Source organism: Oreochromis niloticus, linkage group LG13 (assembly GCF_001858045.2).
Source record: "Oreochromis niloticus isolate F11D_XX linkage group LG13, O_niloticus_UMD_NMBU, whole genome shotgun sequence".
In the NCBI taxonomy this organism is placed as follows: domain Eukaryota; kingdom Metazoa; phylum Chordata; class Actinopteri; order Cichliformes; family Cichlidae; genus Oreochromis; species Oreochromis niloticus.
The window spans coordinates 19,524,838-19,537,836 of record NC_031978.2 but is presented as its reverse complement, the minus strand read 5'-3'; the positions used below and the strand labels follow the sequence as shown (position 1 = coordinate 19,537,836).

General features: G+C 39.5%; 3 protein-coding genes across 6 annotated transcripts; 2 read left to right on the top strand and 1 right to left on the bottom strand.

Moving 5' to 3' along the window:
- Positions 1-396: 396 nt before the first annotated feature.
- Positions 397-1,732, top strand: LOC100695543 (glutathione S-transferase A2). 2 transcript variants are annotated; one of them, XM_025897301.1, is made up of 4 exons: positions 397-733; positions 1,076-1,198; positions 1,319-1,386; positions 1,470-1,732. In XM_025897301.1, the coding sequence occupies exons 1-4, from the start codon at positions 646-648 to the stop codon at positions 1,506-1,508; spliced, it is 318 nt and encodes a 105-aa protein (XP_025753086.1). In that variant the 5' UTR covers positions 397-645; the 3' UTR covers positions 1,509-1,732. The 2 variants fall into 2 exon arrangements, with proteins under 2 accessions (XP_025753086.1, XP_025753087.1); XM_025897302.1 differs by having other exon boundaries at positions 1,296-1,386.
- Positions 1,733-4,805: 3,073 nt separating this feature from the next.
- Positions 4,806-6,680, top strand: gsta (glutathione S-transferase). Of its 3 annotated transcripts, none has more exons than XM_005473790.4 (7): positions 4,913-5,030; positions 5,116-5,245; positions 5,322-5,373; positions 5,728-5,860; positions 5,953-6,088; positions 6,165-6,290; positions 6,389-6,680. In XM_005473790.4, exons 2-7 carry the CDS (start codon positions 5,159-5,161, stop codon positions 6,521-6,523), a joined length of 669 nt encoding a protein of 222 aa, XP_005473847.1. In that variant the 5' UTR covers positions 4,913-5,030; positions 5,116-5,158; the 3' UTR covers positions 6,524-6,680.
- A 218-nt stretch (positions 6,681-6,898) lies between these two features.
- On the bottom strand, positions 6,899-8,509 carry tmem14a (transmembrane protein 14A). The gene is made up of 5 exons (XM_003440989.5): positions 8,354-8,509; positions 7,622-7,704; positions 7,387-7,488; positions 7,196-7,283; positions 6,899-7,089 (listed from the first exon to the last, which is right to left on the bottom strand). Exons 2-5 carry the CDS (start codon positions 7,695-7,697, stop codon positions 7,050-7,052), a joined length of 306 nt encoding a protein of 101 aa, XP_003441037.1. The 5' UTR covers positions 7,698-7,704; positions 8,354-8,509; the 3' UTR covers positions 6,899-7,049.
- Positions 8,510-12,999: the final 4,490 nt, after the last annotated feature.

The window sequence follows — 12,999 nt, the reverse complement described above, 5'->3', positions numbered from 1 at the left end:
GAAGTGGACAAACTTTTAGTTTAAAAGTTCAAAAAATAAATGAACATACCTGATTTTTTTTTTTTAATTAAAAAAAAGAAATTTTAATTTATTTTTTTTTTAAGAAAGAAAAATTTGCATCTGTTTTAACTAAAATCAATTAAACCTTATCACACATGTCGGTTTTTGTTTGTTTTTTTGTTTGTTTTTCATCTTTGAACCTTATCCTACCTAAAATGCAACGTGGGATGAAACAGCAGTTTTTTTAGGTAATGATTCACATTGAGTTGTGACCTATAATCAAAAATTCATTAAGAAGGATATTCTGCACTGTAAGCCTTTTTTTACATTTTCAGCTGTAATGCAAATATAGAATTTACAGATATGCTGTATCTGTACTAGTGTTATGTTGTGATTTGAATTATTTTTCCTAGAGGGCACTGACTATAAAATGATATTTCTGTGCACTGGAGAAAAATCTGAATTAAACGTTTTTCCTTTTCTTCATCCTTTAGCACTCCAATCTTTAGACTGCAACAGGTGTTATAGAACAGCTGAACTTCCCTTTGTACTTCTCCCTTGTACTCTCCCAGTCATTTCTAAATGCTCGCATGTTTTCACTTTATTTAAAGTTTCACAGAGTTTCAGATTTAAAATACAAGGATCATGTCATGGAAAGGTCGTGCTGCACAGCTTCAATGGGAGAGGGAGCATGGAGTCGATCCGCTGGCTTTTGACGGTTGCAGAAGTTCAGGTAAGTGAAGGGACCGTTAGTCTGAAGTCTTTATAGGGAGGGATGAGTTTGATGAGATGCTTTTAAACACCCGTACAGATTTTGAAAAACTACTGAGTGGTGAGTTGGTTACAAACAGGCACTTTAAACCAAGATTATTGTAGTTAACAAAAACTAAGCAAACAGAGAACAAAGCCTAAGAATGAAGAAACTTTTAGTTTAAAGACAAAAAAAACACATTTTTTAAAAATATATTTTTAAAAAATTAAATAAAAATGCAACACTCTCAAATCTATTTTAAGCTAAAACATTGAGTGTGATTGGATTCTTTTATGGCTGTTGCCCACTGTGTTTACTCTGCAGATGGAGCGCTCATGTTTCAACATGCACCTATGCTGGAAATCGATGGCATGAAGCTCGTTCAGATAAAAGCCATCTCACCGAGAAGCACAACCTGCACGGAAAGAACCTCAAAGATCGAGTCGTGTATGCTCCATTTCAATAATCATGGAATAATAAAGAGAGAATTTCTGATATTATATCATGGCTGTATTTAAATACGTTTTTATGCATCAACATGTAGTCTGTCACTGCCGTTCTGTGCAGACCCCAAACCTAAACTGGACAACATTCAAAGCAGAGCAAAGGAGCGCTACCTTCCTGTGTATGAAAAGGTAGAATAACTGACTGTTTTTATTTAGAAAAACATGATTGTTGCTAAAATGGGCATTATTCATTTTTTGGACAAACTTCTCAGGCTCTGACAGGACCGTTTACCTGGTTGGAGGTAAACTAAGCCTTGCAGATGCTGCTGGTTGAATGCATCCCGGAGCTGGACATTACCTTACATTACATTACATTACCTCCTCAACATCTCTTGAAGTTCTGCAGAGGCCTGGGTACGAACTAATCATTTGATTCAGGTGTTTTGACCCAGGGTGAGATCTAAAACCTGCAGGACACCGGCCCTTGAGACCTGGAGTTCCCCACCTCTGCTCTATATGCTGTGAATACAAACAATGGAAGTAAGAGACATGTTTTAATTAACTCTATATAGCATCATTATCACTTTGACCTTGCAGATCACTCTGTTGATGTTAAAAGGGAGGTCAGAGGTCAACTGTGACATGATATCTTAACTCTTTATGTGGTATTTTCTATATGTTGACGGTAAATGCCACATTTGTAATAATTAATATTTCTAAATTATAAGGCTTTCCACCAGTATATTATTAAGTACACCTTGAAGACCTTGGTGGATGTAACCCAAATTTTAATGTGTGGTTAATATGACAGAATGACACAAACACAAAAGCAGAGAATCAGCTGGTTCTCAGGGAGTCAGGTGGAAGCTTCTTTTGAGATTTGATGAATTTTATATTGAATGACTCATATTATTGTTCTTATTAAAACTCAGTACTGTGAAAAACTTAGTCAGTCTTATGTGTTTCCTCCCAGTCTTTCCAGGGCAGGATGATCCAAATCTCTGCCATCAACAGGTTTCTGCAGCCAGGCAGTAAGAGGAAGCCACCGCCGGATGAAAACTATGCAAAGGCTGTCATGGAAGTCTTCCAGATCCAAATTACCATCTCAGTAAAATCTGTTACATTCCTGCTATGTTCCTTATCATGCAGCATGTTTGGGATCAGTTATATCTGCAGGCCTATGTGTCGATAAATGCTGCAGTAAGAGGATAGACAGCATGAGAATGAGAACGGATGTGAGCTTTTCTAACAATGTGAACTAAATAAATGTTGATATTAAACTAATCTTATAGCAATAGTTTTTTTGTTCTGGGGAAATGAACAACTTTGTGAAGTGTGCAACGCATTTATCCAAACTTGAACATGTTTGGATAGATGCCTGCATGCATGGAAATACAGTAATTAAGCCAAAGTTTGTGCAATTCTAACAAGCTAGCAAGTCAATATTTAGTATGACCACCTTTATTCTCCAACAGCCTGAACTCACTCAGGCCAGCTTTCTTGTTGTTTCAAGCAGTCTTGTAAGTAGTCTTCAGAAAAAGTTTTTCAGGTTTCTTACTGGACATTTCAAACCTCTTCTTCGGATGCTGGCTCCTTTTTTTCCTGTTCTCTTTCGAGATGATCCCACACCGCTTTAATAATGAGGTCCAGGCTCTGGGGAGGCCGATCCATGACTGATAGTGTTACACTCTGTGTTTTTCTATCCAGGTATCCTTTTATTGCATTGGCAATGTGTTTGGGCTCATTCGGATGCTTGGTGAATCAAAACTTCAGGACATGTTGAGGAGCTAATTTAGCCATTTAAATCAGCTGTGTTGGTTCGAGGACACATCTAAAACCTGCAGGGACACCGGCCCTCGTGGACTGAGATTGCCCACCCCTGTTCTAGACACTCACTGTTGTACCTCTCCTGACTTCTTCTGTACTGCTCCACTGCAACCCCTGCAGTCCTTCCCATGGCAATGCAACAGCCATCAAGTGTCACCTGGTTTCCAGTCTATCTCAGGATCCAGTTTAAAATTTTATTACTTGTTTTTAAGAGCAACAGAGCTCCGCCCCCTCAGGCAACAAACTTAAATTTTATTTATTACACTTTCCCCTAACATGCTATTTATTAATTAATTTTTATTTAACAAAACAAGTCACATCACTTTTCAGTAAAATAGAGAGTAAAAAAGAGTTTGACCTTTGACCCTGGGGTGGAGTGATCCTTTTAGGGACCAAATCCACACTAGATGTGGACTAATATCCTTTTTATGCATGTTTAAATTAGAATAACTGTATCAAAAAATTATGTGCACTTATATGAATATCTGAAGAAGTGTCGTCGGTTGTTTAAAGACAGATTTTGATTGAATTACTCTTCTAACACAACACTTTTTTGTTTGTTGCCTCAGAGCAATGTAATGCAGTTAGAGTGCCTTTATTAGGGCAGCAATGCTAAAGCAGTGCTTCTGAACTCTGATCCTGGTGACTCTGTTTTAGGTTTGTTGAAAGGTTTTTATGGGGATAACTGCAGGGACTTGGGTCACAGGGAGAACCTCTGGGGAAATGATTTGAGAGTGATACATAAGCAGGCAAACCAACTGAACTTGTACCAAATTGCAGGAAATAGGCACAAGAACTTTTTATGGGAGGAAAAAATGTGATTGGACAGTTGGGGGTCATTCCCTCAGTGAGGAAAGTGAACTAGATGATAGTGAGAATTACGTTTGAGTTCATGTGAATGATGATGTGTGCCTGTGTTGGGAGGTGGAAGGTGCCGGGATGGTAGTCCAAAAGGCAAATGACAGAAATGTGACATCCAGCTCTGTTTTATGAAGTTCCACACATTTAAATTCATTTACAATAAACACACAAACATACAATATCACATAAAGACCAACCCAAGCATGGATGAGTGCACATACACAAATACACTTAGTTATTTGTTTGTTGGATTAAATGCTTTTATGAAAATTGAATAGATAGATAAAGTAAAAGTGCCACAGGTGCATAGTGAGGCCCTCATACTGTATATTTTACATATACAACAGTGATTAAAAAAACAGTAACAAAACAAATAACCTTTTAAATAAGTGGAAAATATATATATATTAAACTTTTAAGAAAAAAAAGTTTTTTTCTTACAACAAAAACAAAAAAGGAAGGCAGACTGCCACGTGCAGCGCCGCATTTGGATGTGTCTGAAGCTTGGAGCTTGACTTCCCTACGTTTCTCCTACAAATGGGCCTTGAGCTTGTTTGGAGGTTCTAGCAGGGGAGCGCAGCTACTGGTATACCGATGGATGGTCGTCCGCCGGGGGGGACATCGTCCGCTGCCACCGAGCGCTGGGCGTCGGGAGGGACACACATGGACCGGTGAGGGAGGAAGGGGACACCCGCCTAGCCAGCCAGATCAGCCGAATCAACCCTAGCGATCAATGGGGTGACAGATGTCGCAGCCAGATCGCCCTCACATCCAGAAAAGCTCATTCACCTAGCATATTTTATAGCCCTCCAGAACAAACCTGTTCACAATGAGGGTTTAAAGACTCAAAATCCTGATCACGATCCGTACAGTTCGTCTGGTTCATCTTATAAATAGAAGCTGCATCGGTAAAATTCTTTTAAACAGTCGCTAAAACAGAAAGCTGTATCAGTTTTACCCATGATGGTTAGCGGCAAAATGCAAATAAGCATGCTTGCATTGGCTGAAGCTGCCCAATCAGCGCCTTCACGCGTTTTCCCCGCCTACTCCAGCCCTGCAACAACCCTGAGCGCTGTGAATGTTACGTAAGATTAACTTTTACTTCAACATTTTTGCATTTCTGCGCAGAAGTTGAGCGCGCACAGGTATGAGAACTGCACACTCATGGGAACAGCTTCCACATTTATGCAGCTGCTTGTGAATGTACTGTGATTTCACTTTGCTTCACAGATTTTAGGCCCTAAAAAACAAAAAGAAAACAGCAACAAAAGCCATGTCTGAAAAACCTGTGCTGTACTATTTTAATGGGAGAGGGAAGATGGAGTCAATCCGCTGGCTTTTAACTGTTGCTGAAGTCGAGGTAAGTGAAGGAGGTGTTAGTTTTTGAAGACCTGCAGGCTTTTATGCAAATCTGATCTGAAATGTTTTCTTTGCAGTTTGATGAAGTGCTTCTGACAACTCGGGAGCAGTATGAAAAACTCCTGAATGGTGAGATGGGTGCATGCAGGGGATGCAAGAGATAGGATTATTCTGGGTAAACATTAAACTAAAGGTTCAAACAAGGAATCACGGAGGGGTTAAATCTGTTAAGTCGTTTAAAATTGAACTCATGACTGTGGGTGGAGTTTTTGTGGTTTGCCTCCAAGTCATGCTTGAACCCCCTCCACCCCATGGTCTTAGAGCCACGTTATGTAACCTAGATTGAGACAGCAGCTTGTATGCAAGCGTCTCTTAATATTTTCTCATCTACAGTCAAAGATGCACGTTAAAACAAATTGTGTTGGTCTTTTCCACTGGGAGTGCAAACCTGCTTTACCTGCTGCTGTTGTGCTTGCTCCAAAGATGGGGCGCTCATGTTTCAACAGGTCCCTTTGGTGGAAATGGATGGCATGAAGCTCATTCAGACAAAAGCAATCCTGAATTACATCGCAGAGAAATACAATCTGCATGCAAAGGATCCCAAAGAACGAGTAATGTATGGTCCTTAAAAAAAGAAAAGAAGAGTGTAATAAAGAGTTTGTCTTACATCATAGCTGTATTTAAATAGGTTATTATGCTTTCCTTCAGGATCAACATGTACTCTGAGGGATTGACAGACCTCATGGAAATGATCATGATACTTCCCTTCACCCCAGATCCCAAACCCAAACTGGACAACATTCAAAGCAAAGCAAAGGAGCGCTACCTTCCTGTGTATGAAAAGGTAGAATAACTGATTCTGTTTTGTTTAAAAACCTGAGTTTCTGCTGATCATTGCTAAAATAGGTGTCATAAAATAGGCTCTGACTGGACCCGTGTACCTGGTGGGAGGTAAACTAAGCCTTGCTGATGTGCTGCTTGTTGAATGCACCCTGATGCTGGAGGAGAAATTTCCAGACATTCTGAAAGACTTCCCCAATATCAAGGTAAACGTGTTTCAACAAAAAATAAATCAACAACAAGTTCAATGAGATAGTCAACGCCCAGTGCTGTGAAACGCTCATCTTTCTGCTATTCTTTCCAGTCCTTTCAGGGCAGGATGACACAAATCCCCGCCATCAGCAGGTTTCTGCAGCCGGGCAGCAAGAGGAAGCCAGCGCCAGATGAAAAATACTTGAAAAATGTTGTGGAAGTCCTAAACCTCAAGTTGCCACTTTAAGAAACACTACAAAAGATCTGTTACATTCCTCATTAGGCAACGTGATTATGATCAGTTACATCTGGAGGCATACGTGAACATAAACGCTGCACTAACACAACAACATGGAAAGAACTTCTGTAATCTGCTTTACCAATAAACACATTTGACACAAACACTCGAAGCTGCTGTTTTTCTTCTGGATAAAACACAACAGTTTTTAATGAATTAAACTTGTTTTAATTTGCTGTTATTAGAAAAATCACAAAAACTCTTTCACCATCATAGACGGACAAGAATACAAATGAAAATGCTTCAACTTGTTCTTTTACTCAAGTTATAGAAATAAATCCGTACCCTAACAGCGCCCGGAGCCCACAGCCGTCTCCTGCACTGTGGGTTAAGAAGTCATGGAAGTTCCCATTCATACACTTGCTTATATGCATGTATTTAAAAAAAAAAAAAAAAAGTAATGCAGTAAAATTTGATTTAGTCGGCTTAGTGGGAATGTTTCCTGTTTCCAGGGTAAAGGTTGGTGTTCTCCCGGTCAGACGATCAGAAGTAAGAGGCGAAACACCATCAACAAGCTGTAAGACAGACAAAGCAACTGCATCAGCAAGTTTAACAAATAAATGTCCCAATCCTTGATTTTCACAACAATTCGTACTGTCTGTTAGCACATCTGACCCTGACCTTAGCCCTGTCATTATTCCAGCTGGCATTAATTTCCCAGAGTTCTTGTATCTCATCCCCATGATGACTGCGAGGACTCCCGAGGACACTGAAAGAAAGAAAACACCCTGTTATGACACTAGCTGGACACTGAACCTCTACACTCTTGATTGTAGCCGCCGCACAGGCTGCATATAGAAAGCCATACTCACGCAGTGACACCTTGATGTCCTTTGGGTCATTCGTTATGTTGTAGGCACCGAAAGCAGATAATCCGCCAAAAACTAAACCAGCCATAAGGGACATCACGCTGCCTGCAGGGAAACGCAAAAATCAATCAGCGTTGATTTCATTTTCAGCACTTTAATATTTAGTTGAGCTTTATGCACAGCTGTGATCTGGATCAGAAATACTTTATTAATCCCGAAGGAAATTATGCTCATCAACCTTTTCTCTTATATCCCATAAATCCTCCAAAAGCGACGGCTGCAGCATAGCTGAAGCCAATCCAGTCCAACGCCATCGTAAAGCTGAAAACAAAAAAGCAGTGCAGGGTGTCAGGTGGTTAATAGGCACAACTCAGGACACTTATTCAGCTTTAATCTTTACCAAGAAGGTGCTCCCCAATAGAGGTGCGCCTCTAATTATCGACAGTAGCGATACTGGATAGATACTAACATGACAGAATTGATACTTTGTTTCTATCCTCTAAGTTCAGTGTATAGCCACTGATGCGTGTTATTATTATTATTTTGTCTTTTTGATTTGTAAATTGATGATAATTCACCTGATAAGTTATCACATAAGTGAAATTTATAAGTTAAAAAAAATCGGTATTGCTATCTACTGCATCCACTTGGTGTCGGATAATTTTTGAACTGCTCACCAATGCAGATACACACTGATACACACTGCACTGCTCCCAAACTATTCTTCATAATTCTTGGGTTTCAACATATGTGTAATCTAATCATATCTACCCACAATAAGATCTCCAGATGTGGCTGTGAGCCTCTGGGATGATTCAACTACAGAAACAATCGCAGCACAAAGCTACAGACGTGCAAATGAACGCATATGCTGGCTACTTTCTTTAAACTGTTGTTAAAACGACTACGTATTGGTGAAGCTTATGTTATTTGTACGGTTGTACGAATCGTGTTGGTATATATTACACACCTGGAGTCCAGACAAGTGAGTAGCAGAAGCAGCCACAACCTTTGGTCCGAAACTGCGCTTCCTCGTTGACTGGCCGTGGAGATACGTAGAAATGCGTAAATCCCGCGTCATCAGGGATCGTGAAGCGCGTCTCTCCCGCCGCCATCTTTCTCAGGGGTTGTGGCCACAGTTATATATCGTATTTCTATGCACAGCTCCCGAATGTTGCTGTGTTTATTTATTTATTTATTTTAACGTTATTTATTAATAACGTTTCACACGTGACCTAAGCTGTTTTCTGTACCAATACGAAGCCAAATTCTAATTTCGGTTAAGTTTTAGGTCCAGGTAATTTTTATTGGTGAAAGAAAAAAAATGATTTGTTAAAAATGTTGTTGCTCAGGTAGAAAACTCGTGGACGGAAAGTAGAAGCGGATGATCTCCCTCCAACCCTAGCATCCTCCCCTGTCACACTAAGCCTCTTCTCTCCATGAACCCTCTCTGTGGTCCTCTTCTTTTCCTCCTGCCTGGCACAGCTCCATCCTTCCACCATCCTTTCTCCGGTATATCTACCATCCCTCCTCTGTAAATCTAATCCTGCCCATTCTGGTCACTCCAGGATAATAAAAAAAAAAACCCTTCCCTCAACTGCTCCTGTCTGTTTGTTACTAATAAGACTTTGAAAGTACAAAAACATCACTATAAATATGTTTGTTTGTTTTCCATTTTATTCATTTGCTTATTTTTGGATTCTTTGGTAAAGACTAACCTTTCCTGTTCATCTTTGCAGATTTAGTGTCAAATTAAAGTTTTACATAAACATTAACAATATATAAGCGCACTCAACCCTATCATTTAAAATAAATACCGTATTACCTTCATTATCCTGGACATCTTACTTATGTCCAGCTGTCCATACAGGTTCAACCTACAGGCAGAGCAAATCACACCGCTGGAAAGTTGAAAATCCTGACTTCAGGAGGCGCGGCTCTCCCGGACCAATATGGCTGCTGTGTTGAGCACTTCCAAACAAAAACCAGAAGCGACCCCTAGCGGTAACCTCGAGCTAATATTTTGACAACTATCCCCATCTCTGACCCATTTCTGAGTTTCTAGTGACAAGTGACTTCTCTGAACTAGTATGGCTTTTCACACTGTCCTTATTCACCTCTAAAAGCAGTGCTTCATGTCTGTATTTCTTAAAACTGGAGACACAAATGGTAAATGGATTGGTGCTCATATAGTGCTTGTTTTTCCCTCTACTTGAGCACTCAATGCGCTTTATACAACATGCCTCATTCACCCATTCACACACATTCATACAAAAGATTTTTTTTCTACACTTCAGTCTTTTTATCTAACATTTAAACACAAAAAAGAAACATAAAATGCAAGATCTGCAATATGATATAAAATATATCTCCCAAAGAAGAGCCCCACATGTGTCTCCTTCACTGCATTGAGCTACAGAGTCAGGTGTGCTTAATTTTAGGTCTTTCTGCAAATTATTCCATGCTGTTTTCCCCAGATCTGTCAGAACTCCATGCACATCAAAAAGCAAAAGATGGTCTCTCTCCACTTTAGCCCAGAAGATGCAGCGTTCATTTTCTCCAAAAATGGTTTCACATTTTGTTTCATCATATTTCCACTTTGAACGGGTTCATTTTGAATGAGCTTTGGCACAGAGTTGTGTTCATTGTTAATGGTTTCTGACAGTGCTCCTGAGCCCATGCAGTGATTTCTATGACAGATTCGTTCCAGGTTTTTGTACAGTGCCACCAGAGGGCCTTATACCTTGTCCCCTGTGTGGAGATTTCTCTAGATTCTCTAAATCTTTATATGATATTATGTAATGTAGATGATGAGATATTTGAACTAGGTCTTCCCAATTTATGTTAAAAAATAGATATTCAAAGTTTTTTTTGTTTTTCTTGCTGAATGGTGAAACTCTATATCTATAAGGGGCCCTTTTTATACCCTTCCTGCTTATGATCTGTTGCCAATTAACATAATTGTTTCTTTGTAGTATCACTTTTCCAACTTTTTGTTCCCCCATGCAAAATTCTTTGAGACGTGTGGCTGACATCAAATCAAAAATGACCTTTTTGGAACTGGGGTTGTATTTATACTGATTTAATATGAAATTTACTGAATGCAACTTTTCTAATAAAAACAAAAAAACAAGAGAAAATTCAAAAGTTTTTCTTTCAGTGCAATTAGATTAGATCTGCAGTGTATGTAAATATGTTGCAAGGGTGGGTAGGAAGAGCATGAGGTGAGCAAGGATACAGTCAAAGCTTTTACGGCATTTTAAAGTAAAATCAAACTTCTTCTTAAGTACAAATGTTGATAATATTAATATACTTTATTTGTACACACAACATTTAAAAACAGACTTAACAAAAGTACAAAAAGCAGAGTTTTCAGAAGGTAAATTCAAAGATCAGCCCAAAGAAAACAGATACAGTTAATGTAATGAAACAGAAATAAAGATTCAATGTTATGACAAATAAATAACACCAATAAAATCACAAAAGCAAGAGTGCAGAACAAATAAACAGAAACAAAAAAGACGAAAAAAGATGACATCACAAACAACGACACTAATAAAATCTCCTCAGGTATGTCATTTTAGAGTCGAGGGGCTCTAATGACGCAGTGATCACCTTTAGAGTGTGACTGTGAAACAGCTGGAAGGCCCCAGCTGAGTATCTACATTTGCAAAATGGCCCACGAGGAGTCAACAGCTCTGACATGCAGCATGCAGCCAGACCCTGACGCGCTCAGGAAGCATACAGGGAGCCAATAGTGAAAAGCAAGAGCTGGATTCATGTCAGGCTATCTGCTAAAACTACTAAGAAGCAAGTGCTTAAACAAAACATGACTTATTTCACTAACTCACTTCAATTTCACACTAAATTACATCCTTCTGGATGTTTTCAGTAACAATATAACACACGTGAATAATGAGATCACCGAGGAGATAATATCCTATAAAAAGCCAACAGATTGTCATCAGCTGTTAGCTGTGTGGAAGTTTTCGCTTTTCAGGGTTTTATCTAAGATGATTGATTACTTTGGTGTGTTGGGTGTTGTACACATAAAATAGCATCTACAGTAAACTACACACTCCTACTGTAAAGCAACTTTACTTCTCCGTAGTATCATAGTTTCCCAGCGCCGTGGCCCAAAGAACTTACCCATGTCACAGATGGTGATGTGAAGAGTCTCCTCTCTTGGGTCTTCAGCAGCATGTCCCAGATGATGCATCAGAACCAAACAGGCACATCAGAAAACTTGTGACTGAAGGAGAGGACTCATGAAGAAGAACTGGAGGACTGGTGGAAAGAAACTTGGGGTGAAGTGAAGCTAGACAAGAATAAAGAAATGAAAAAGGAGGACGAGAAGACAAAACTGAAGGGTGAGAAGAATTTAGAAAAGGTACTGGGGATTAAAGAAATGCAGGAGATAAAATTTAACAAAAACTTGATGAAAGGATGAGAAAAGGTTGGATGAAAAGAAGAATCAGCAGTATTAAAAGTAGTGTTAAAAGAAAAAGGAGTGACTATTTTTTTCAAGCACAGGGTATGCAGGCAGAGCAGCAGAACAAAGAAAACAAAGCAAAGAAAGAAAGAAAAGGGGGAAAAGGAAAGTCAAAGGGAGGGAAAAGGCTGAGCAGACAGGGGAAAAAAAAAAGAGTAAAAAAACAAACAAAAAAGAAAGAGTTAAAATAAGAAAAGGTGACAACAGAAAATAAGGACCAACAGGAACAGAGAGGAAAAGGAGACGACAAATGGGTCAGAAGCCAGAGAGGAGGAGAAGGAGCTGGCTTCAGGAACTGGATCTGAGGCGTGACTGTGCCAGGTGACGGTGAAGGTAAAGACCCGCCTTTCTGCCTCCCCCCTCTATAGGGGTGTTTGCAGGATTTAAATGGGGCAACACGGGAGAGACAATAACAAGGCAGAAGGGATCATGGGAAATCGGAATATTTTCAGAGAAATAAAAAACAGAATTTAGAAAGAACTGTTGCAGAAAACTTTGGACATGTTTTGAGGCTCAGCGCAGCCCCTTAAAAGACAGTATGTAAAACCAGGCATTGCCTTAGTTTAGGTTGACCAAATGATTTGCAAAAAAAATTAGAGCCAGGACCCCCTCCCCTCCCCGCCTCACTCATCATCTCCATTGTTCCTTTTCTCTGCCCACCTCCTTTATCTCAGCCCTCTGTTAACCATCAATCACCGATCATTAAAAACTAAACATCATCAGCTCTGTTTCTGCATGATGTCGTTACTCTGAATAAACAACAGTTTAAACCACACAGCAGACCGACTGCATCTTATTGTTGAGCTGGTGCCTATCTCACCAATTTCAGAAACGCCCGCCGTTTGTGAGCGTTATTGATATTAATTCATTCCCAGGCTTTTTATCTCCAAGCTTAGTGCCAAACTTAACTTCAGTCACTCATGCAGTTGGGAAGAATCATTTGTATGGAGGGCTGTGAAGGAAGAGGCTGTCTACACAACTTTGAAAGGCAGTTTAAACACCACAGCCTACCTGAGTATTGTTGCTGACCATGAGAAGTAATAGAGCATAATGTATATACATAATACAGAGGCAGAACAGTATGCATCTTCTATGTATATCTGATATAAAACTTATAATCAAAG